At 37.7% G+C, this 26,591-nt stretch overlaps 1 protein-coding gene across 1 annotated transcript in view; it reads right to left on the bottom strand.

Annotated features, from left to right (window-relative positions):
- The window catches only part of CERKL (ceramide kinase like), a 44,084-nt gene extending 31,391 nt beyond the window's left edge, over positions 1 to 12,693 (bottom strand). Inside the window, exon 1 of the mRNA XM_061379167.1 lies at positions 12,618 to 12,693. Coding sequence (XP_061235151.1) covers positions 12,618 to 12,624 — 7 coding nt within the window. The 5' untranslated portion in view covers positions 12,625 to 12,693. The remainder of the gene's footprint in view (positions 1 to 12,617) is intronic.
- Between the last annotated feature and the right edge of the window lie 13,898 nt (positions 12,694 to 26,591).

The raw sequence follows: 26,591 nt of genomic DNA, 5'->3' as shown, positions 1-26,591 counted from the left end.
TAGACTAGAGACGTATCATGAAATAGTTAAGCAAAAATAAAAAAATTAACCAAAAGCATGTCCATCTTATCTTTCCTTTTCGCATCATGAATTTACTTTAGAAGACAATAAAAACAGTTTTGAAAGTTCTTGTGACCGTTCAAGACCCTTACCCAAGGGGAGATTCATGGAGGTTTTCTTACGTCAAGACTGTTACACACATGGACTCTGTGGCTGCAGACACTATCACTTCAGTGACACTAGTTCCAGCTACATTTTGGAGACATATAAAGTGAACAAGCATGGTACAGGTTTCTCCTTTTTCTCTCTCTTGAGCTGTAAAACACCTGATTCCTCAGAACCAAAGTTGGACAGACTGAAGAAAAAATGTTACCATTCCTGTAGGTGTCAGATACTCTGGACACAAAAAGAAGTCTCCCCTTCTTTGCAATTACAGCACATCTGATACACTAGACTGATAAAAGTCCTTTAGCAGCCCAAAGCGAGAAAAGGTAACCAGAAACCTTTTCCAAACACAGCAACAGCTCAGTCAAGTGGTTTCTCAATAGCAAAAGCCATAACAGGTTCTGTTTGATGAATAGCTGCTGCACACTGAAGCGCTGGGGAGAAGCCACAGAAGTCTATTTTAACTGCCTTCCTGGAAAAGATGGACAGCACTGCAGGTGAGACTGCAAAATCAAGTATTGCCTATCATTACAACACTTGAAGCTAAGGGCTTCAGGAAGTCATGCTTCTTCTGAGCAGGCAGAAGCAGCTTGTGTCAATTCTTGTAATGCTGACATTTCTCAGCATTATTTCTTGAACCAGACTATGCAGTGATCATCTTTCTATATAGAAATCTTGGAGGACTGCTCCTCAGCAATGCTAATAGAGCTAAAGTTCAGGTCACTATTACCTCTCTTGACAGTTCTCAAACAACCCAATTTCTCCTGTTCCATACCAAATAACCTACTGCTGATAGAAACATGAATTTATTATACTTCCCCCATATTTTTCCAACTTGTTACATTTTACCATCTTAATTTCTCCGTATTTCAGCTACTAAGGTGTAAAACTAGACTAAAATAGATCAATTTTTAACAGGAATACTGTGACAAGTAAATGTGTGCTCTGAGAGAGTACACAGGGAATTGTGTCTAGTGCAGACTTTCAAAAGTACACAGCAAATAAACAGCAGGAAACTCATCAAACAGTAAACAAAACAAAGCTCAAAGTTCTGTAATGACTGCTATAAAAGTATCCTCTATAAAATGGACTGAATGCAAGCAGAGGACTGAGAAACAAACAAATGTGTATGACTCCGTTTGAGCTATGATTTTGCATAGTTCACTTACCTAGAACTACATACATCAATACCTTTATTTAAGACTTGTTTTAATTTTTAAAACAGCATTTTCGAGGTGATACAGCAAGTCTCACTGTCAGACATACATTCAAACTCAATGCTTTAGGAAAATGGGTAAACATAAAGACACATGAAATACAACTGCTCTGTGGCAACAACCAAGCTTCAGCACTTAATGCCCCACACCAGTACAAATACAATAAATGGGTTTGCTTTTTAAATATTTTTAAACAGATAACATTTTGGATTAAACTATTAGTTTTGCTGAGGATATCACGAATTCTGTTATGCTGTTATGCATACGCATCACAAATAAATTACAAACAGCAGCCTATCTGCCCTGCACAAATCAAGTAAAACAAAGGCCTGGTTAAAATACTTTTTATTCCCCACTAGCTTTCATAGAATGACATTTAGTCATAAGCCAGGTAAGGCTTGTCATGTCTCTTTTATTTTACACTACTATTTCAGCCAGATTTTTATTTGCTTTTACATCTTCCTCTTACTCTGTATTTGTCAAATTATTGTGATGCTCAGAATCACATCAAAACATGTGAAAATTAAGATAATATATTCTTACTAGGCAGCACTTTACTTCCAAGCATAATATTTGACTAATTGCTCTACTGGAATACATTGTCAGATACAACCTGGAGAAGCATATAAAGTGTTGAAATACTGAATCATACAACAGCATCATCCTCAGGTTTTAAATTGTAAAGGAAATACTGACCTAGGTAGCAGGATCAGAACAGCCAACTTTTACTAAAGTTGAAAAGAAATCTGCATAAAAGTCCCTGGACATATTCTATAATTTCCATCTTCTTCTTTTACTGAAAATAAGATCATTGCAAATGCAGTAAACTTGTATAAAACAAAACAGATAAAGAAAAGTGAAGTAATGAGCTACATTTACAAAGTATTTCTAGTATGTTGTAACCACCATGTTTAAATATAAAGTATGTATTGAATTAGACACCTTTTTAAACTTCAAAAGACCTAGTAGTTCGTTAGTATCACATTGGTTATTGTTAGCTGTTTCAGAACATTAACTGTCCTCTCACATTACTTAGAAAGATATTGGCTACCATCTGTTCTTGCAAGAGATTTAAGTATACATTATTAGATATCATGCTATTTATTTAATTCAGTACCCACTTCCCATTGTTGTATCTTTGGAAAAAAGTCAATTTAATTACAAGGCATAAAGATAATCTCTTCTACCAGGCTTCCCTGTCATCACGACAGCAGAGAAGTAACCTGTATTAAGTAGGTTACAGGCGTTAGGGAAGAGTAAAACTAACAGCACTTAACATTTAACAAAGATCTAACAAAACCAGAATATATGGCACTTAAAAAAAATTACTATAAGCCAAGGGCTTGTCTAAATCAATCTCAGCACATCTGTCTGATGTAGAGCGTAAACAGGATTAGAGTTGGATTTATCTGCTTGACGCTAATTGTACTCACAGTTTCTGCACATGTCCACTCTTTTTCTTTTTTTTTTTTTTTTTTTCCAAATAGATCATGAAAAAAGCCTGCCTGGATATACAAATTTCTAGGAAGTTTTTATGCCCCTATTTATCCTCTCACAGATTTCAAGCAATGAGACTATCCTACATTTTTCCTATTTATGGTAGCCTAATCTCCTATTTAATCAAAAACCATGTCTAAATATACCACACTAAGCTAAATCAAAGGGTGAGGGACCAGTACAATCAAATACAGTTTAACTGTAAATAGTTAATCAAATTTTAATTAGTTAAGAGTGTTAAGGTAGTCTTTAAACAAATAGATTCTCATGTTTACAGCAAAACTGACAAAAACACACACACCGGAAAAAGCAGACCTACTGAAAAAAATAGAACAGTTTGTAAAGAGATGCGTGCTATTGAAACACCAACACTTTAAAAACAAAACAGTGCATTGTAACAGAGCAAAAATAAAAATCAAAGAAAATACTGTGATCAACAGTTAGTATTGAACTGATTACAAATCATCCTACACTGTATGAACACTATTTGCAAAATCCTATTTTCAATATACTACAAAATATAACTGTATTGATATAAAACAGAAGGGGAAATAAATAGAACCAAAAAAAGTTTTGACAATATGTCTAAAAATTTAGACAGGAATACCTAAAATTAATATGACAATGTCTAATACATATAAACTAGTAACTATTAATTCATTAAGACAGTTTTGCCTTACTGTAGTTGACAAAGCACAATAAGTAGAATGCAACTGATTCATAAAACCTCTGCAGTTTTCAACTACATGTTTGAATAAGAAGGTCTGGCAATGATTAATATATAAAGGAGCTAGTATGATCATTCTTACCAGAAGAGCCAAGAATCACTGTATAGCTCACTGGGCTATTTAACATTAATTGAAAGACTCTAAACATGAGACAGAAAAGCTATTTTCAGAACATCTGAATTTTCAAGGGTTTTTCTATTTCAAAAAAACAGGTCATGCAACACCTTTAGCAAGATTTGAAGCTATGCCTCTTAGTCTCTCCTGCAAGCACAGAAACCCAAATTTCACTTTCTGCTTGCGAAGAGTATCAAACAGGAAGATGAGAAGAAGGTACAGCAAGGGCCAGGAAGGGGAGGGGCTGTTTTTTTCTTTGAATATTACCTTTATGCTACTCTACTCCTTTAAAATGGTGTAAGAGAAGCATAACACAACCAAGGTCCTAGTCCAGAAAAACATTCCTCAGATTGTGTTTAACAACTTCCTTAGGGAACAGCAAGATGTTTAGAAAGTACTACCAAGTACTGAATAGATGCATCTCAGTTCCTCCAAAGCTGGAGAGTAAAAGCAGGGTGAAACTACCAACTCCATTTTTTAATGGCAGCTATTCACTTGCAGCAACAGCTGTATTCCTTCAGGGCAGAAAACTGAGCTTAAAAACATCTGACAGGAATACAACTAATTTTCATTCTCCTTCTCTAGAGAATCCGAGAATGATGTATTTTGCTAAGCCAATGCAATACCTCATTGTTAATCCCCTTTCCAATACAGGCACCTACCCTCATTCACCTGCCACAACTGTGTAGTCCAGCCCTTCTCCTTATGTCTGGCACTTGACAAAACCATGCTCAGTTAATTCAAATCCCTAAAGTAACATAGATTGTTTACTTTATGTATTTTATGTTATTTTGCTAGCTTAGTCTCCTGACAAGTGGTGCAAAACAATCAGTTCAATCCAAGTCCTACAAAACTAGAGATGCTGCAAAGTGGTAAGAAAATACACAGCAGGAAAGAACAAGGACTGGGACCGTCTCCTTCTCCATCAGCAGTAAGTCGACACATTTTGAGCCAATCTGCTGTGCATTTCACTTCCAATTGCTCACTCCCCTAAGATCACACAAACACTGATCAACAACAGCCAGCAAGAACTGGTAAAGATGCACAATGGTGCCTCTTAATTTATAGAGCTCTATTTACATCTTGTCAACTAAAAAAAAAGAAAAGACTCAAACTCCACTTTACAAACTTATAATGGCACATTTAGATTTACTGGCTAGGAAGTTACACACTATTTTCAAAACTGCAGTAAAAGGCAGTATTCACTGTTCCAGCCTAAATAACTCATCTGATCTTAAACTACTGTCATAGATAGCTATGTCTAAAAATAAGATTAGTGTGAAGAATAACTGATATAGTAAAATATATGCTTGAAAAAAATCTGTAGATCAGGCCCCAGGTTTTCAACTCAACTTCCCTCCCAAAAATTCTAAGATCATGGGATGAAGGTTTATATCAGATAATCAATTTTTTTATTTCTGTTTAATAACTCATACAAATAATTTAAAAAAGACAAAATGTGATAAATACAACATAAAATTGGCTTTAGCAGTGCTGTGCAACATTCAGTACACTACAAAAAGTAGAATGTATTGAAAAAGTAGTAGCTGCCTCTCTCCATCTTTCAAAAGGCTCTTTCCACCAAGAACCCTTAAACAGTTGGTTCCAATCCCTCTTCACCATAACTTTTAAAACTAAATCTTATTATTCTAAACATCCTCATCAAACCAAGAGGGCTGTTGCAGATACATGCCCCTGTGCTCAGCATCATAACATCACTGGAACTGCAGGACAGCAGTTTAAAGGACAGCTTTAGGGGACATATGGCATAGTCCTTGAAGTCCCGAGTTGGACTATACTCACAAACTTAAAATTTGTTTGATTTTCAATGCACCTTTAAAGGATAGCAATAGGTAAATTTCTGTCAAAAAAAAAAACCCAACCAAAACTAAACCAAAACCCAAAACACTGCCAAGTTGCCTAGTTCTGGCTGAGCCAAAATGAAAAAGGTGCTGGCAATTCACAGAGCAAACATAGGAACAGTTCAATTAATCACATACTATAACAGCAGAGCTTAGTACAGTTCAGAGGGAACCCTTGCTGGAGCCAGCTACCCCTGGAGAGGGGCCAGACTGGGGACTTCCCCTCTGAGCGTGACCAGATCTCAGGAGTGACTTTTGCACCCAGCATCCTGCGTCTCCATGATGCCCAGCAGACCACGGACAGGAGCCTTCTTTTTGTAATGAGGCTCATTAGACATCTAGCCTCAAGCTTTCATTAGCCTCTTGTTCCATCTCTGGTTAACAGCAGTGGAGTACCATGCTAATTAACTATAGCTTAGTCGCAGAACTTCATCAGAAAAAAACATGCCAAAACTGATAATCTGAAAAGAAACCAAATAGCTTCTTGAATAAACCTCCATGAGAAAGTATGATTAAGACTTAACAGCGCTCCAGACAAGAAGCTTCAGCTTAAGGAGGAGTTTCCCCTTCATTCTCCAGCAAAGAAATTGAGGGAGCTGATAAAATGAAAAATAACCCCCCTAGCAAGATGATTTTCTGGGACTAATGCTGTACAGAACAGCATTGTACAACAATGCTAGCTGAAAGAAAGCAAGGCAAACAGCGGCAAATTCTGAACCTGAAGAATTTGAGAGGATACAGCGAAGACTTTGCTTTTGAATAGTTACATTTTCTCATCTCACCAAGAAAGAGGTCACTGAAAATAGATTTACTATAGAAAGCTCTACATTTTATGTTAAGAGTATGGCCCACATACTGCCTAATTTCTTAGTATGATTGGAAAAGTAGCGGCAAACATATTAAGTGCCTGAAACTTTGGGGCTTTTCATGGGATAAGTGAAAGCCATTATGTAACAAAATTCAGAGTAACAGGGTAACAAACATCAACGATTTCCATCATTTTGTAACACCTCTGCAGATTAAATGACTGGTCTTCCACAGACCAATGTAACAACCATCATATAATGGAATTAATTTAAAAAGAGAGATTTCTGAAATAAAACAGAAGAATGGGATCTAGTGGCTTACATGATTTAATAGAATGGGCTAGAAGAGCTAAAAGAGACTAAAGAATCCCCAAATAGGAAACATGATCTTAATTTTACATTCCTTTAAAAAATATCTCACACTGGTTTGTACCTACTAATTTATGTCATAATCATGGCAATTCTGTCTTTTTGAAAATAAGGGGGAAAGTGGTGAATCAAATAGCCTCTTATGGCCACATGACATCATTGACTTTGATTAACTACACGTTAATAATTAGTCCTGCTTGGACTCTTACTGCCATGAGATTTGCTTCAGCCACAAATACAGATTTACAAGATATCCATACTGCTAAATATCAGTGTCTCATTTTCAGGGAACTCAGCATACCTCAAATACCTGAATTTTGGTCTTTATGGGAAAAGACTTTCAAGAAACAATTTCTTCAGGAAAAACCAGACACATCCCATTCTAAGCAGAGGACAATTTCCTTTTGCAGCTATTGGCAATTCATGTATATTACCAATTCATGCTTTTAGGTACTAAAGCATAGCTATCAGCTGAGATAAGCTCATCCATGAACTTACTATTAACAGCTACACGTTTTGCTTTATCCTCGTTGATCTTTGCTCATAAACTTGCTTCATAAGCTTAGCCATCCTTTCTATCATTCTATTTGCACCTTCTACACTAGCCCAAGAATAAGAGGTGGAAACAGCACCACCAGAATCCTCTGACAAGCATAAAACCATTCTCTCACCCCCACCCTCTTCAGCTCAGTTGCCACAATAGCAAGAATGTAAGCTACACCACTTTGCCTACAGGGATGAATGAATCCTATTTTGTTCATGCACACCACACTTGTAGCAGATTTAACAGAAAAGCAACAAAAAAACCCACAGAATTTTGTTAGGTGATCTTTATAACATACGTAGGGGTTTCTCCCTTCCTCTTAGAGGAACTGCTTGTATTTCTCTAATTGTGTAAAATATTTTGGCATACTTAAAACACATTTTGTTCTACACGATGTATGTATGGTACAAAAATTAGTTAGAACAGAATGCAATTTAAGGGATAATTAGCCAGTTGTGCAGTATACAAATTAGCCCTTCATATAAAGAGAAGGCTTACAAACCATAATACTACAGAAGCTTTTTGATATTACAATTACTGTTATTATATGGAATTGACTACATTTGCAGTGATGCATAATCCTGTGACTGAGGAAATCACATTCTCAGACTTTCTTCAATTTTAGTTTGCAGCTTAACACTATGACAAAGCTCTCACAAAAGATTTGATATCAATATGATGTGACACAACTGAACCAAACCTTAATTTCACTCACAGTAAGAAATCACAGGATTAAGTAACACTGTGCAGTCTTTTAGAAAAGTTTATTGCTTCCAGATGGATGCAAGTTTCCTTTCAGCACTGATTGTATCTTCCATACACAGGGTGCCAATGTTACTATAAATATAGACAAAAGCAGTTATAAAGATAAATTATTAAGATATTGACATAAACAGGCTCATACAATACTGCCTCTCTCCACAACGCACAACTACATTAGAGTGATGTGTATCACAAATGCTCAATATAAAACCACATACACTCTTTTCAGAAATTACAGCCCATATATGAACAAGCACAAATTTACAATATGTCCATAAAATGATTTCTAATTCAAACTGTGTGCTCTTTGCCCCATGTTGTGTAGTGCCATGTGTTTCACTGCATGGGGCACAGCACCAAGATGTCCACCTGTGCCCATGTATCTGCGCAGTAAGCTAAGTGTATGCTTACATCATTTAGCAGCAGAACTGTTGAATACACGCTGCAACATGCATTAAAATAAAACTAAAAGTGTAAATAATAGATGTCTTTAAGCTAAGTTAAATGTCAAACTATGTCCATAAACCACTGATACAATATATCTACACCTCCACATTTTTTTTAAAAAGAATCCTGAGGAACATTTGATTAACTGTAAGAAAATTCAATATAATGCTATTTTGTAAATCAAAATATGCTCAAAAACTATCAGGTAAAGCCAGTACTTTCACTTCTTTTAATATTTAATGTTGTTATACAGTTCACGAACTGTAAGAATAAATGGTAATGAGTCATTTAAAACACGTTATTTGGAGATCTTTCAATTTTTGAGAATCTCATGAAAATTTCATCTTGGTTTTGATTTGTGTAATAGCCAGTGCATAAAGTAGAGTAAGTTAATACACTTTGAAGAACATGCAGAAGCTATAAATTTAGCCCAAGTAGGACTAAAATTTCAGCATTAAGTACCATAAGATCCAAAATTAACTATTAGCATTGAAATCAGTTTCACTTTTACATTAAGCTACATCAGTATGCTAAGTTACATACAGAAAGCCACTTACTTTCTAGTAGTCACAACAGTCTCAACACAAGACAGAGCAACTAATCAGAAAACTAGCAACAAACAACCCACCCCAAATCTTTCCATGGTGTATGCTTTATATTCTTGCATGCACCAATGGCCTTAAACAAGCAGCCTCCTATCTGTTTTAAGCAAATTCCTTGACATCTCCCATCTACTTCTAACTCCAGTACTGTAACTGTAGCTACACACCACATTTACAACCCTATTCCTAGTCGCAGTCCATTCCTAATCCTAGTACTCAGTAGTACTAAAATCAAATAAAATCTACTCATGACATGTCAAAAAAACCCCACCAAAAAACCAAACTACACAACACCAAAAAAACCCACCAAAAAAAAACCCCCACAAAACTCATTTAAGATGCATTTTCACTGCTGGACAAACTCTTGTTAGATGACAAAGGAACAATTAAAACCTCTTCTAACACATACAGATTTTTTACTCCCCCTAATCTTTAAAATGCTAACATTACACCAAACGGACACATATACAGGGACTACCACTACAAGGTTGAAGTAAATATCATACTTGCAGATCCTTAGAATTTGACTCACAGCGTAAAAGTCCTGAATATGTTTGCAGGATCAGGAAGCGATTCATATTCAAAGCACCTATACAGCAACTAACGGAGATGTATCTTCAGACTCTCCAACAGGCACTTGCACAGTATGTGTGTTATTGTTAATATTCTATTTACATTTTCCTTTACAAAAATATTCAACTTACCTTGCTCATTTAAAAGTAAAGTTAACAAATCTGAGTTTCTACACATATCCAGCAACAAGTTACAAATCAGACAACAGTCTTTGAGTTGGCCTTAAAGTGAACCAGTGCAAGAAAATTATCATCATCTGTGTTCAAGAATTGATTACTATAGATCCCTTGGCACGTATCTTTCAGCTGCTGATGAAACAAACGGATATTTTATATTGAGAGTCATCTTCTACCCTGCGAACATCAGAAATCTTCTGAAAGAGATTAATGGAAGAATTCCAGCTAAGCATATTAAAGTTGCACTTTTTCCTAATCCTAAGGCTGATGAAACTAATTACTCTTCCAGAATGGATTCTAATGATCCAAACTCATATCCTATTCACATATAGCTATGGTATTTGGAATTTAACTTCTTTTTGTCCACAATGAAAATAAATAAGACTACAGTAATTATAAGCATACATCTGAGCCATATTTTCAAGGCACTTATGGCTAAGCAGTACATGCTTCCTATACAGTCTGCAACTGTACTGTAATTCTTAACAACATTTAATAAAATCAACCTCTCGATATTTTGTCAAACAAAAAACACACATTCTTACTAAACTATATTGATCCACCAATAAAAATAAGTACCTTGCAAATGGAAAGCTAGGCAAATTCAAGTTTGAATTCTACCAAGAAAGCCTGCTTAGTAGTGCAAATACAGAAGGAATTACAGACGAAGTGATGTGTGTGCTTTTACATAAAATGTCAGATAAATATAATGTAACCAGTTTCTGGTTCTTAAGACCAGCAATACCAGGTCAGAGCAAAAACCCATCTGTCCTAGCATCTTATGTCAAGCCATATCAATATGCAGATGCTAAGAGAAGAGAATGAATAAAGGAAGCTTTTATTCTATTTTCCACTAATACTTTACCACTCCCCACCTGTTTTCATTTGGGACACCCTGAACTGACTGCAGTTACTACCCATTTAACAGCACTCAAATAAGACCTTCTATCTCCAGCTGAATTGACAAAATCTTTTAGAATTAACAATATCTTTTGGCAGCAGGTTTTGCAATTCTTTTACCTGCTGCATGATTATTCCTTTTGTTTTGAGCATGGCTCTTCTTAGCCTTATTAGATGCACTTTATATCTTGTGTTGGAAGACAGAAAGCCATTGCCACTTACTCTCTTCTCCAGGCCCCATATCAACTGCCTCCCTTTCAGACCAAAAAAGGCCAGCCTAGTCCATCATTCTCATTCAGGAGCCTTTCCTTCCCTTTAATCATAGGTTTGGGTTGGAAGGGACCTTAAAGATCATCATCATCATCATCATCACTGTCACCCACTGAACCTTCTCTAGTCCCACATGATCTTTGTTGAGACCACCAGAAGTCCACACAGTATTCAAGATGTAGTTAAACAACTGTTGGTTTATAGAGCAGACAAATATCTGGTTTAGTCTCTATTTATGTTCTAATGATCCTTAACATAATAATCCTACCAACTGTTTAAGTGACAGATCACCTTTTCCACATAACAAACCTTTGATCATATACATTATGAATGGTCTAGTTATAGCTCCTGGTATTGATCCCAAGCTGATGGAATTCAAATAAAAGACCAATACATTACACTATGCTTAATTATACAAACTCTTGAACTCACTGTCCCATTGCTCTTCAAACCTCTAAAACAGTATATCTCCGAAGCTGTGCTGTAGGACATAACTGACAATCTAAAAAGACTTTTCCACTTCTATTTTAACAGTCTCCAAAAAAAGATCAGTATTTCTGCTTTTCTGTTTACCCCATGCCATTTTTCTCCTCTTCCATAATCCTTCCAGACTAAATTGTTAATATACCAAAGGCACTATGAACTTTTCAGACAGCCTTCATTCCACAAATTAGACAAAAAGAACAAATATTCAAAACATAAAACAAAGAGAAGCATACTTGAAAACAGCCTTCTTTTTAATGTAATTTCATTCGCTTGCTCCTGCATACAGAATAATATTGCTAAGCTGTTAAACTTGCAAATATAAAAAGCAGTAGCTGCGTTAAGCAAACCAAACAAGCATATATGTATAAATTCCATTGTAAATTAAGTACTGAATTTCTGTGTGTATATTCCACAAATGGGTTCCATAAAACAAGTGAGACCTAGGGACAAAATTTCAAAAACACCACCTGCTTGTTTCTATCATATTTTAATAATTAACCCCTCAACAAGTGTAAATGGAGAAAAAAAAAGCCTTTCCATTATTGTTTATTGTTTGTACTACACTAAGTAAAATAAATACAAACTCCTTTCTTCTGCTAAGCATTGTTTTCTAAAGCAACCACAGTTCTTGATACTCCTCCATCACAAAAGATCTATAAAATAAAAAAGGATGTGGGGGATATCCTTAGTTTAACCACAGTGCTGTTTAATGAGAGTGCTGCAGTCAAGTGACCAAGAAACACTATAGTTCATGTGAAACATTCAGAACATTCTTTTTCCTTTAATAAAAATAATACCAAGTTAAAAATAAACATCTATATACAGTCCTCTCTTGATTACTGGAACATACCAATATATTTAGTTTTACCTGGGAATCTGTCATCTGCAGATTTTACTAAATGAAACCACAAATCTGTTCAAAATTTGTCACTGACATGAGTTACCACCATCTATAGCCATCTAACTGTTAGTGTATTATTCACTGGTGTTATGGTAATTTTGACTCCTAATTACCTCACCCCCAGTTAACACTACACAGATGTGACAGAGCAGGCCTTTGGGAAGTCCAAAACCATCCAAGTATGAAATTTTTCAGTACCTTTCATGACAGAGCTGTTTGATGAGTCTCCAAAAGGCCTTGCAATAAACAGTGTATCGGGGAGAGGACTTGGACAGGAGAAATGTCATTTTGAACCATCTTCAGAACATTCAGCTGATCGGCCAGGAAAAGGTGTGTTGTTTTCACACAGAAAGCCAGACAGTTATCTTCAGATTTGTCCTATTTACTTTTAGCAATTTATTCACAGGAATTTTCACTTAAGTTAGAATAACATGGGCTTTCTTAGAAAAGCCACTTTCCTACAACATTTTTTAAAGTAAGAATACTTATTCTATTTCTAATACTGTACCAAAACAACATAGAAAATATAAATACAAAAGATGATGTTTAAACAACTGTCAAATGGGTGAGTTAATAGGATGACAAGCATTTAACTTAAATTCAGAAGAGTATCTTCAAAACAGCATTATATTTAGTCACAGGTATTTATTGTTGTTACCCTTAACTTGATCAGTTCTCTGTAAAATTTTGTTTTTCCAAGACTGCCTGAACCGTGTAAAGGTCTGTTTCCAGGATACGTATAATTGTGCAGTACATAACATCTGTTCCTTTGCATTCTCTGAGCTTTGCAAAGCATACTTTCCTATATTCACTTGGGTGTATGGACTGACAGGAGAGATATATTGTCACAGTTCAAATAAACTGACAACTACTCTGTACTGAAAACCATCTAACTACCATCTTGCGCAACCTAAATAGACAAAAGCCAGGGAATTCAGAGTTCAGCACTGAATTCTGTTAATGAACTGACAGTTTGTTTAAAATTGCAATGCATAGGCAAGAAACAGCCCCACATTAGATTAAAAACTGTGAAGTAATCCAAGTTTCTGCACTTTTATTTTGTCAGAGATTTAATATATTCCTACATCTACAACTAAATAAGAAGCCAGGGGAGGAAGGAAGTCACGCCAGATCTTAAACATAAGCAGCAGAATTTTCTGTCATCAAATGCCTTACAGCAAGGCCACCATACATCATGGCTGACACGAAAATTCAGACCTACAATATCTACTTTTAAAACACTTTTTATCTTGGTTTGTTTGTTTTTTGGGTTTTTTGTTTTTTTTTTTTTTTTTAACAAACATCCTTGTCTGCTAGCACTGAGAGATCATGAGGTAAAACAGCAGCGTCCATACTACTAGTAAGGAAAGCTCATTGTTCCTTGTAAAATAAAGCCAGCGGTGGGCATGGAAAGTAATTTTTAATTCTTACACAAGTTATCCTGGGGTTATTTGAATAATTTGTGATTTGCTCTGGTTTCTAAGCTCCAGTTTTACAAACATCAAGCGCTGTGGCTTACAATCATTCTACATGCTCTGGCTTAACAAACATATTACAAAACCTCCAAACTAAGTGTGGCTTAAAGCATTTTCTTGATTTTGCAATTTAAGGGCTTACATATTTATTGCAACAATCTCAAAGTTGCTAAGAGCTTTGTTGTCTTTGACAGATACACATAAAGAGCTCGACACCAGTTCTGCACTGTGTTTTCTTTAATCTCTAACATTTGCAAAATAACATTCAATATTTAGCATTTACATTAGACACTATGCTGAAATATTTTACAACATTCAGCTAAGGTGACAAACATAAATCACACACACACACACAAACAATCTATTAATCAAACACCTACCCATCAAAGAATAAATATAAACAAAAAGGGGAGGGGAACAAAAAAAACCTAGGAAAATTTGGGGAAGGAATAATGTAAGAAGCACCCTCTCAATCTCTACATAAGCATTCTAAACACTCCAATTTAAGAGACTGATAAAGATACAAATACAGGTCAAGGCTTCAAACAAATACACTCAAATCCAAGCACCAAACTCATTCCCAAAAGTTAAACTCAGTTAATACTATCCTACACCACAGACAAGCCAGTCGTGATAACTGTGCCTAAATAATGAGAATTTGGATACTTTGTGAAACACAGCTGATTGATTCTTCTCCACAGAGCAGCTGGTAATAATGGTAATTCTAGCATCATAAAACTTCCAGGTTTGTGGGACATTCCTTGTTGCTCTGATGAACTTAGGTGGGGGTAGGTGTTATGACTCTATGGGGAAATGCAATAGGAAAACAGTTACCTTGCAACCCTATAGGAGGCAATGTTCTCATTCAATAGTGCATTTTTAATCCTCATACTTTTATAAAAAAAAACAAACACCAACAAACACCTTTTCCTTTAGCAGCATCATCACTGAAAATTACAAAACCGATTACTTTTAATTCCAAATCACATTTGGAATTAATAGACTTTAGAGTAAAAAGGCAGAAGGAGATGAAAACGCATATCAATAAATGGACCTAAAGAAATACCAGAAGCCTAATTATTTTTCAAAATACGAAGTCTCATGCATGCTTAAATGTACTTCAAATTTTAAAACCACAAACAGTATTATGTGAAAGTAACTATCCTTATACAAGCATAGAGGGTATCTCGGCAAAGTAATAAGCCACTTTTCAATCAACATACCTTTTTTTCCTGCAAAGTGCCACAGCAAAACAGCTTGACAGCAAAATCTGGAGTCCTACAAAAAGGATTTCTATGCTCAGCCAAGGTGCAGAAATAGGAAATACTGATGTTTTCAACTCTCCATCATAACTACATAAAATCCAGTTACCCAGATAACATCTACATGTGAAAGAGAGACTATAACACATCTTCATAATTCATACAAGAGGAGTTTCCAACACACTAAGTCATCCTTGGTTGCATTTACAGGGTCATATCTTTCCTGTCAGTTGCAGTGCCACATACATTTTCACTTATTCAGCTACACTTAAATATGTTATCATAAATTGGTATCACTGCCCAAAGCTTAATACCTGCACTCCAACAGAAGAGGGAAGGGTTCCCAAATTACAAGAAGGCAATTCCAGAACTTTTTCTCCAGTGAAATAGTTTGAGAAAAACCATCCTCACCCTTAGTCTAGTGTATTGTTGAGACTGCCTAAACAATTGGAAGGAGGAAGCTCTAGCCACTTATTTAAAGCCAGCAGTTAAAAAAAAACCCCAACATTATTAATGGGTATTTTAGAAAGTTAGTTTATTAACTTTACAGTTGTACTCAGCTCTGTACTATGCCGTTGAAAGGTGAAACACAACTCAAAAAATTGACAGTTAATGTCTGAGACAGGAATCAATTTAGAAAAGGATCTCAGCATAATGCAATTCTATAGCAGTCCCAGTAGTAAATGACAAAAAGGTCAAATTTGAAAGGAAACAGCAGATAGCACCGCAAAACTAGCAGATGTTCCTAAAGGATCATCTGTACAAAAACATAAGCATATGTGAGAGAAATCCAACACTATCACGAAATCAGTTGGTGTCTAACATAATAGCAGTTCCTTATGGCAATATGGTAATACACATATCAGATACTCAACACATTATGTTTTTTTGTCTGCACATACTGTTACAACATAAGTCACAAAACCCAGAACCACTGATTTCCTTGAAAGGAAAACATCAGTTCCATGACCCACTAACATTAAGGTACACAAAGACCACTCAGTTCTTCAGGTTTATGTTCTCAGATTTTCAGCCATTTAGGCTTTTTCATAAATTGTCTAAGAAGGATAGAAATATTTTTAGAGTATTAAATGCATTGAAGTAAAAACTTCTTTTAAAGGCAGTGCATAATATAGCTGGATACACCTAAATAAAGGGCAAACAGAAAGGGATTCCTTCTGTCTAATTATGTATTTGTTTGGGGCTTGCATAATAGCAACAATATCTATTATTTACCTGCTGTTTTTGTAACATACTTAGTTGACAAATAAGATACCTACAACAAAAACTGTTTATGTAGGTTTTGTTTATTTTTAATACAACAAGAGCAGATGACAGACTTTCCTGCTTTACTTTTATTTCTACTTTATAACTGTAGAGATAGCAACGCCTTAATCTGAGCATGTCTTTGGTCAAGATACAAAATAAAAAATGCTAAAGAACATCACTTTCTGAATTCTAACCCATTTATTACCATGAAGAGTTACAACTGTGGAAGTAAGCTTATATGGAAGGCCCAAGTAGGCACCATGATCCCCACAATTATTGCACACAGTTCTGGGAGAGAAACAGCCACAGAGAAAGCAGACAGCAGTCTCAAACTCTGAGTAACCAAGCTAGTCATCATGGTTTGTATTTGTTTCCTATAGACATTTAAATAAATAAATAAATAAAATGGGATTTCAGGAACTGTGTAGCTTCTTGGATGTTTACAGAGCACTGCTTCTAAACTTAAGGAATTGCCTCAAAGAAAACACAGATTTTCCAGTAAACTACACTCAGAAGACAAGGTAAGTTGGCAACATTTGGTGCAACAGAAAAGACATAAAGGCACATTGTAAAGTGGCACAAATTTGTGGATTATATGGTAAAGTGGCAACCAAAAAAAGATGTCAATAACATCAAGAATATGAAAAGAAGTTTAAAAAAAGAAAGTGTTTTACAAAGGCTGAAGAATAGAACAGTTCACCAACTGAGATACAGGACATGCTTAGGTAGGGATTTGCCTGCATACTGGTTTTAATGATTTTCAAAGAACATTAACTTGCACTGAGAAAGGTAGTCAGACCTGTAGCACTATCACAAACCTGAAAATAGCACTAATGCGGACAGCAAAGATCGGTTAGTATATCACCTTTTTTTTTTTAATAGACACTTTTGGATTCTTTCCATCATGATATAGAAGACCACCAATTTCCTCTTACACACCTTTGCACACAAAGCATAATCAAAAGAGTTGGCAATTATTCTAGAATAGGAAAATTATGGAAGTTTGATAGCATATATATATTTTTTAAACAAACTTGCATCCTACCTCTCCTTACCTCACCATCTTATTGTGTCTGACTTTCCAGGGATTTCCCTATCCTGAATCACACAGATTTCACACCCTATAGCACCACCCTGCATGTCTTCTATCTGCCTAGCAAGAGCTACAGTTTTTCCTCTGTTCACTAATATCCCTCCCTACAGTACCCACAAATCCTTCCCACACCCATATGGCACCTCACCAAAACCCTTACACTCTCTTAATATATCAGCTCACCCTCACCACGATATTCTTGATTGCTCCTTGATCCCGACCTATCTTTCTCCAATTGGCCTGCTCAGCAGCCAGAAACCAGCACCAGCTACATCTGGTTTATTTCTGGTGTGCCAACCACCCGATAATGTGCTAAGCACCCAGCCACCATCCCTTGCTTGCCAAGCAGGCAGAGAAGATGAATGAAGCAGAGCATGACCTTACCTGTAACAACAGTACATGGCAATGCCCAATTATTACCTAGTGCAACAGGAGAACTGAGGAGCAAAAACCAAACCACAAAAACAAAATCCGTCACCTTTGCACAGTATAAAACTTGCCAGTTTATGAACTACAACAGCTTTAAAGTGACACAAAGCACAGCATTTTCTGGAGCAAAGATTTAAAAATCTGACCTGTCTTTTTGGAAGTAGAGAATTCAAGTACACAGAAAAGCCACTATTAGATATCCAGACATGAATGTCTAATAAAAATAAATAAAAGCCAGTATTACACATCTTTTCAACATAAGCAGAGAAGTGCATAAACATGTGAAATACAAGAAAAACACCAGAAATCATGAAACCATGTAAATGGTTCCATAAACATGCAGCCATGAATTGATATGCTGATAAAGGATAAAAGACACACAGAGAATCAAGACATTATGTCTAAAAGCCACCTGAAATATAGAATAAATCTTGAAACCTAGCATTACTATACCTTATATCCTTAAATATGTTGCATTTTTCACAAAAGTGATAAAATAGTAAATTTTTTCACAGTTTTGTGCAGCATTCCTCTAAGATATTAATTTTATGGACTTCCTTGAAAAATAAGGCTCGTAAGCCACTTGTAAGATAAGTTCAGCATTACGGGATTGTTTACAACTGAATGCTTTCTTCCTTAACTTTACATCTTAAATCCATATATTCATGTGATACATGTACAACTGCATTTCAGTTACACTTCATATTGTTTATTTTTACGTCTCTTCCTTAAAAACAGTTTTCCTATTTGGACGATAAGTCGCTTACAGAAACTATGTCGTCCACACATAAGAAGTAGAATCAAAAGTTTCAAATTTGACCTGTGTGGAACTTCAGTCATTCTCATTTTGTAACAGCCAGTTCCCATTTCCATTATTCCTGACCGACCGATAGACTGACAGATGTCTTACTTTAGAGATCCCAAACAGACTATTGGTATCTATTTCAGCCACATCTGTTCCTAAATAGCCTTGGCAGCAGGCCACTATGCACTCGGAATTAATTTTAAGTCCTTTACTGCTAACTCTTTCACTGTTGAAATACATCACTCATTTTTTTCCTTATTGCTGCACTTCTATACAGTATTTATAAATCTGTATTTTAGATTATATGAACAAGAACTATAGTATAATATGTAAGAATAGTACAATTAAACACCACATTGATCTTTACTTCATTAGCAAAATATATATTCAATAATATAGTAAACTCTGGATTGCTGCAGAGATCTTACTTTCTCATTGGTCAATTAACTTAGAATATTATGTTCAATTATTTACATTCAAAAAGCAAGTTTTAGCCAATTTATTATTAGTAGTATCCAAATACTCAGTGTATCTTACATGTTGTCAGTCTGAGAGAACAACTTCCTAGACACTTTAGTCAAGTACACTACACACGTAAGAAACTATGAAGTTTTTCATAATGATCAAACAATTTCACATACTAGTACAACACTGAGCAAGCACCAGTTGTGATCCATTTCCTATCTGACAGAAATGTACTGAAAACCTGCAACGATTGCAAATTGGGAAATTCTGTGGCAATCTTTAAAAGGATGCTAAAGGTTTTAAAGAAATATGAGGATTTAAGTGCTCAAAATATACTGGAAGAACAGCATAAAGATGACTGGGTTAACACTATTTGAACTGAATAACCCCCATATCCACTGCTAATCCCCTACATTTCCTTAGTTTTTAAACTTCAAGTAACACACACACAAACCGCAAACATTCCAAGCATTTGTTCTTAAATGTAAATATTTTTTTCCATCATTCAGTCATCCTTGCTATCTTCTGGAAACTTTTAAAAATCATATATAATATTCAGATATGTACTTAAGATAGCTTTCTCTGATATGATTTTGAAGTAGCATCCAAAATGAGAAACTACAGTTTGGGGGTAGATTATTAATACAGAAAGAGAAGTCTTGTTTTTTCTTCATTCCATGATTATATTTATAGCATAGGAAAGCCACATAGAAAGAAGCTAGAGAAATAGCTACTAGCTACTGAGTGTGAGGTCTGTATCTCATTGCAACGCCTACTGCATTGTTAAAAGCAAGCAACCATCTACGAGTCAGAGGCTATCTGGCACCAGTGAGAAAAGGCTCAGCTGAGCTCCACGCCCAGGCTATAACTGCAGCATTTTGGAAGGGGCAGCCAAGCCATGCCTTGCACTGCCCACATGCCCGCTCAACTCATTCACCCTCTCAGGCTCCACTTCCAGTGGCCTGCCCAAAGCTTTGTTATAACAGAGAATGCAAAATTCATAATGGGTCATGCTTATTTGAAAGCATACAAGAGGTTGCTGGGGAGCTTGCCATAAGGTCTGGAGAGTGAACAATAAACAAAGCCATCAAAAATCCTCAGTGAGCACTGGTAGCCAAAAACGTCAAGGGGACAGAAGCTGCAGAAATCAAAGAAAGAGGAGAGAAGGAAGTCTGTCTGATAATCATGCTGCCTAAAGCTCCACAGAAACAATGCAATGGGGCAGAACTATGCAGTGAGTGCGAAATGATCAAGCCCAGGCACAGCAGATGTTACCTGCTTTGGAACTTTAAGCTGGAGCACCTCTCCTGTGAAGAAGACATGCTGAGAGAGTTGGGATTGTTCAGCCTGGAGAAGAAAAGCTCCAGGGAAACCTGATAACAGTTTTCCAATACCTAAAGGGGCCTAAAAGAGACATGGAGACAGGCGTTTTACAAAGGCATGTAGTGACAGGACAAGGAGAATGGTTTTAAGCTGACAAACAGGAGACTTAGATTAGATGTTACAAAAAATTTCGTCCCTGTGAGAGTGATGAGGCACTGGCACAAGCTGCCCAGAGAAGCTGTGGCAGCCCCATCCCTGTCAGTGTGCAAGGCCAGGTTGGACAGGACCTTGAGCAACCTGATCTAGTGGAAAGTGCCCCTGCCCACACCAGGGGGATTGGAACTGGATGATCTTTAAGGGCACTTCCAACCCTAACCATTCTATGATTCTGCTTAGAAGCTGAACAAGTCAAGCTGCACAATTATCCTGGGTTCAGCCATGCAAGAAATACTATGGGAACTGCAGAACTGTAGATGACAATGGGGACTTCAACCAGACAGGAATACTTCTGGGGAACTACTGGGGATGGGAGGTTAATGAAAAGTGGAGAAAGTAACTACCTGATAGTTCTCCGACTTCACAGACAGGAGTGACTCCCCTAGAAAAAAAGGTTTTCTCTTAATATAGGTAGAATTTCTACATACAAGTCCAAGCAGGAGACATTTAGCATCACCGGCAAAGTGCAAAGACCAAACATGACCTCTTAGCACCTAAGGCAAGCTACGTTAGGAAGCTTTGAGTTCAGAGAAAGTATGCTTAAGCCAAATCCCAATTGAATAGACTTGTTAAGACAGCCACTGACCATCTCCTGTACCTACTGACAGCTTGCCCTGAACACTGTACTGCTGTACTTCTGTTACACAGAGACCATAACACAGACAGCTCCTCCCAGCACCAGTACAGGTCCCACACTTGCAACACCCCAGGGTATTTGCTACTGGGATCCAAGGATGCAGGAGGGAAAAAACATACAAGCTCCAAAATCCGTATTTTACTTCTGCAACTGCAGAGGTAAAACCACCCTGACCTACTGTATCCAAGATGGAAGGAAAAATACCTGCTGGATTCATCCCTGTGAGGGCAATAGGCCCTACACGATGAAATTCTCAGCTCCTATTCAGCTCATCTGCAGTCACAGGCAGGTATGGGTAGAAACATGCTGCCCAAAGGAAGGAGTCACGCGTATTGTTCTGACTGCTGCTCAGGTAGGCTACCGTGTTACCATCACAATGTGGCCAGAAGGATACGAGGGTCTCAGGTGCAACCCAACAGATTTCCTTTTAAGATTATTTTATTCTCAAAGAGCCCTTGGAAAAAGCCACAGATGACATAGCAGTGGCATCTACAACAACAGATGAACTGAAAACCACTTTAATGTCAGAATTTGGAAGTCCTATATTGAAAACTTACAGCTTACCACAGACTTCAGTGAAAAACCCAAGATTTGGAAGACACCACTGCCTTTTCCACTCAAGCTAGTAAAGAAGTAGGACATTACGAGCTTCTCAGAAACCAAAATATTTAGTAGCTAATGCTACATAGTACAAAACCAAATTGTCAGAGGCAAAGAAGTATCCTCATATAATTAATACATGCGCAGTAAAAGCCCAAATCCTGATTGACACCAGCTTGCCAATGCTGCTTTCCATAAGACTCCTCAAGTTCTGCCATCTGCAGTATGCCTGACTAAGCACTGCGTACTTTATTACCTTGCAGGAAGTAAGACAGAAAAGGTCCCAGTATCTGTATGATAAAACTAAGGATGAAAAGCTCTTACACAAAGTAGCAATTTAAGGGGGTGAATTTTTCCCAGGAGGAAAAAGGAAAAAAGAAAGAAAAAAGAAGTTCCCCATCAGTGAAAGCTCTGAAATTCATTCTTCCAGTCTATACCTTAAAATCCTTCACTGGTGGCAATTAAAAGACAATTATTAACCTGATTATATGGCAATTCAAGCTACATTAAAGTAGCCAGATCATAAAGTGGAAATCAGATTAGAGCACTGCACGCAGAACTAAATAATTAATAAATCACACTTCAGATCACACACAGAGAGACCTGTAGTTAATCCCAGAAGGGAAGGAAGAGAGGCTACAGCATTGTGTAACAGCATTACTAAGGCACCCAGGCTGGCTCCACAAGAGGAAGAACTGTACACACATCAGCACAGCTGCCATCAGAACCCAATGGTCCTGCTGAAAAGCAGGTACCTAAGTCCAAGCACAACACTGCATTTACATGGTTACACTACTCAGAGAATGAGAGTCAACAGCTGTGCATGGCGCCGTATTAGTTTGATTTCAGGAGCTCTGATATCCTAACACAGGTACATGAAATGAAGCATAACAACTTCAGCTGTGAGCATCTGAGTATTTCTCTGCAGCAGCAGCACTGGAATCACAGGTTTCCACACCACTCTCAAGCCTCTGCAGCATATAGGCTACCTTGAAGAGCAACAGATTATCTTAACATAGTAAAACTGGTACACAGAAGAAACTGTTTCTCTGTACGCTGAGTTTGTGGTTGCTGGATCTTACCCATATGAAGTTTTAAGTTCTGTCCAAAGTAAATACTAAAATAAATCTGTTCATTTAGGCCAGGACAAGCTAACCATGCCATACCAAAAGGCAACTATGCTGCCCAGAAACTCTGCATTCCTGAACACAGATTTGATTTCTTCTTCACGGGAGTACTGGGAGGTCACTGCAAGCACTTTTAAGAGTGTGTATGTAGTTTTGAAAGTAAGTTCATGTTCAAACAGTTTCTAGGAGAATAAAAAAATACTATTTGTGTAAGTTTAAGGAGCATTCATTTTCTTCTAAAACTCTTGCATATAATGTGTTCCACTTGATGAAATCCTTCCTTACTTTTTCACAGTGTGTTGCCTTATTGGAAAAGCATGAACTAAGGACAACCTGCCACAGAAGCCTCATCACAAAACCCAGGCACATCTCACAAAACCTGTACGTGCTCTTGTTTATGTTCCCCTCAAAGAGAGTAAGCAGAGAAAAGCTGATACAGCAGAAAAAAAACAAAATCAAATCCTTTTACTGGGAAACTATAAAAACACCATCTCCCATTTCGTCCTCTTCATATCACCCCCCAAAGAAGTAAAGGCTTTTGCCAGAAAGAGCTGGTCCAGATACAATATTTTAATTGAGCTATGAACAACTTCTTTAATCACCACAGTAAGCTTGAAGGGAGAAGACGTGCCTGACACCACCGATATAACTACTTGACAGTAATCCCCCTCTGAAGCGACTCTCCCTGCCGTGCCCCCCCTCCCCCCCGAAGAGGCCCATCTCGCCTTTCCCTCGCCCCGGGCGGTCCCACCACCCGTTCCCGGAGGCGTCCTGCTCCCGGCCCCTGGGGACACCCCTGCCCAGCACCGTCCCACCTGTGGGGTTCTCGGGCAGGATGGGGCTCCAGCGGAGCCGCCGGGCGCTCAGCACCACATCGCAGCTCCTCTTGCTGATCTCGAAGATGCCCCTGAGGAGCGGCTCCTCTCCCGCCTCGGCCGCCGGGGCGGGGGCCACCCTTCTCCTCCGTTCCTCGGGCGCCGCCGCTAAGGAGCGAGTGCGAGCGGAGCCTACGGCCGCCCTATGCGCACGCTGCTCCCACGGGGACCGGCATCCGCCGGGCGGCTGCGGGAAGGGGGCCGCGGCACCCAGCATGGCGGCAGCACTACCGCCGCGCCGCCACACCGGCCGCTCGCCGCGTCCCGGCTGCTGCCAAGGCAGCGCCCGCCCCGCCCCGCAGGCGGGGCCGCGGCCGCCCAGGGAGCAGCGGGAGAGTGCCTGGAACGGGCTTGGAGCCGCGTCTTCACCAGGCGCCGGTCCCCGCAGTGCATCACGCTGAGCCCCTCCTGAGTAAACGTGTCCGTCAGTAGGGGACAGGACGTGTGGAGCGGGTCAGAGCGCAGCCTGGCACGGACCAAAGCAGTACTGCGCTGCTGCCGTCTAGCATGCTCCCGGTACCGCACCGACCCCGGACCCCAAACGAGGTACTGTAGGTGCTTCGCAGGGTGGCGGTGAGAAAGGTCAGGGGCATTCTGATGTCCGACGAGTTGTTTTTTTTTTTTTCCTAAGTTACTTTTCCTTCCCTAAGGAGAGCAATAAATGAGCACCCTAGCTACAGAAACTGACATTGTCAGTCCCATATGTCTTCTGTTTTTCCATCATCATTAATATTAGTGTTAATTAACCTTAGAAAACTACAACATAACATTGGAACATACAACACAAAGTCGTAATAACCCTTTCATACTAAAAAGGTCAAGTCTTTTACAGGTTGTGCCTATCACTTAACCTTAAGGTTAATACCATGTTGACATTCACGTTGCAAAACAGAATATTATTATAAACCTAGGTGGAGGTACCACATTTGCACATACCCTTTACATAACTCTTAATCTGATATGAACTCGCACAACATTAGATTCTGTATCAAGTGGGCCAATGCAGAAAGCATAGCCCGAAGGTTTTATAGTCATCCATCACCCTCAAAACTTGAACACAGAGGAGGTAGATCACTTCTTCACTCCCCTGCTGTAAATGATAGATTTTACTGTTTGGAGGTGTGACAGCTTTACTCACAGGTGCTGTAAGATTCACTGATGACAATCACGTTAGAGCCCCAACATCAATTTATAAGGTGCTCCTGAGCTGCAAGGGCTTAACTTGAAGGAAAACAGAAAGGTTTTTTTTTAGTTCTGAGCTGCATAATGTCATGGTGGCATATTAGTGCATGAAAAGGGTATTTTTAAAGGAGCAGTTTAGTCATTTTTAGTTCTTGTCATAAGACAAATCTACACTGTTCCCCTGAGAAATAAATAGATTTAAAATATCACCTTTTTTGATACAAATTATAGTTCAAACTGCATGTCAAAACATCCAAGGCTTTACCTGTGATGTTTGTCACTCTAGAAGAGAAATAGAGTCACAGGTAAGGAAATCTGATTGTCTGGAATCAAACCAGCTGCAAGTGCCTGAGATGATAAGTGATTTCATGACTGAACTGCCTTCCTCAAGAGTTCCATAAAACCCTATACCAGGCTTATTATAACATAGTTTTAAGACATTAAAAAAGTCACTGTGGTACAGCTTTTTAATGTTTATTTCCATCTATTACTTTACCACATCTATGCTCTGAATATTTGCTAAATATGCAACCTGTAAGTGCTTTTCAGTTTGCACGGAGCTGTTCAAACAGCTTTCCCTGACATGTAGCCCTCAACAGGTTGCCTTTCTGAATCATAACATGAACACAAACTTTGTGCTTGCTTAAGGCTATTGGTGTCAATAGTCTTGTTCAGATTTTAATTGTGTCAGCTTTTTGTCCCTTAGATCTTCTTTGCTGGGATATAAATATCTTGAATGCAGAGTAATCAGATAAAGTGTAAACTGGAAGATGCATGCAAAATAAGTCTTTTTGCCTAAAGATAACTGCATGACAAGGCAGGAAAAGTCAGGAGCCAAACAAACAAGTTTGGCTTACCAATTTATCATTCTGGTACAATAGTAGATGAAGCAATTAAACCTGTGGCTGTTATTTGGCATCACTGATCTTTAATGTGTTTGCACTGATGTCATGCAAAAGGAAAGCTAAATCATTAACCAGAAGATAAACCACAACATGAAACTAGATATAGCTGAATCAATTTTGAGGCTGTATGCCCTTTATAATCTCCTGCAGTCATTTGTATTTTTTTCTGGGACCATTTATTAGCCTATCCCACTTACATTATACATTATCACCAGATAGTTTCTCACAAGGTACAGGAACAGTTAAGATGATAACTGGTTTAGAACCATAAAATAATACTATTTTCAGTAACATCAGTGGAAGACTATTGCAGTTCCAAAGAGACTTGTAATACCTTTCAATTGATAGAATTAAAACTTCTAACAGCCTTTTACTGATATTACTTGAAAGGTGTATTAAATCAGTAAATTATAAGATACTAAAATGTAGTAGATAGAAATATAGAATAGTAAGAGAACTGTATATAAATAACAAAAACCATATTTTCACACTTGATTTGCTACTATTCA

The sequence above is a fragment of the Neopsephotus bourkii genome, unplaced genomic scaffold (assembly GCF_033783945.1).
Source record: "Neopsephotus bourkii isolate Nb327-2 ecotype Australia unplaced genomic scaffold, CSIRO-AGI_Nbou_v1 NB_196, whole genome shotgun sequence".
In the NCBI taxonomy this organism is placed as follows: domain Eukaryota; kingdom Metazoa; phylum Chordata; class Aves; order Psittaciformes; family Psittacidae; genus Neopsephotus; species Neopsephotus bourkii.
The sequence above is the reverse complement of the archived record's forward strand: the minus strand, read 5'-3'. Positions and strand labels throughout refer to the sequence as shown.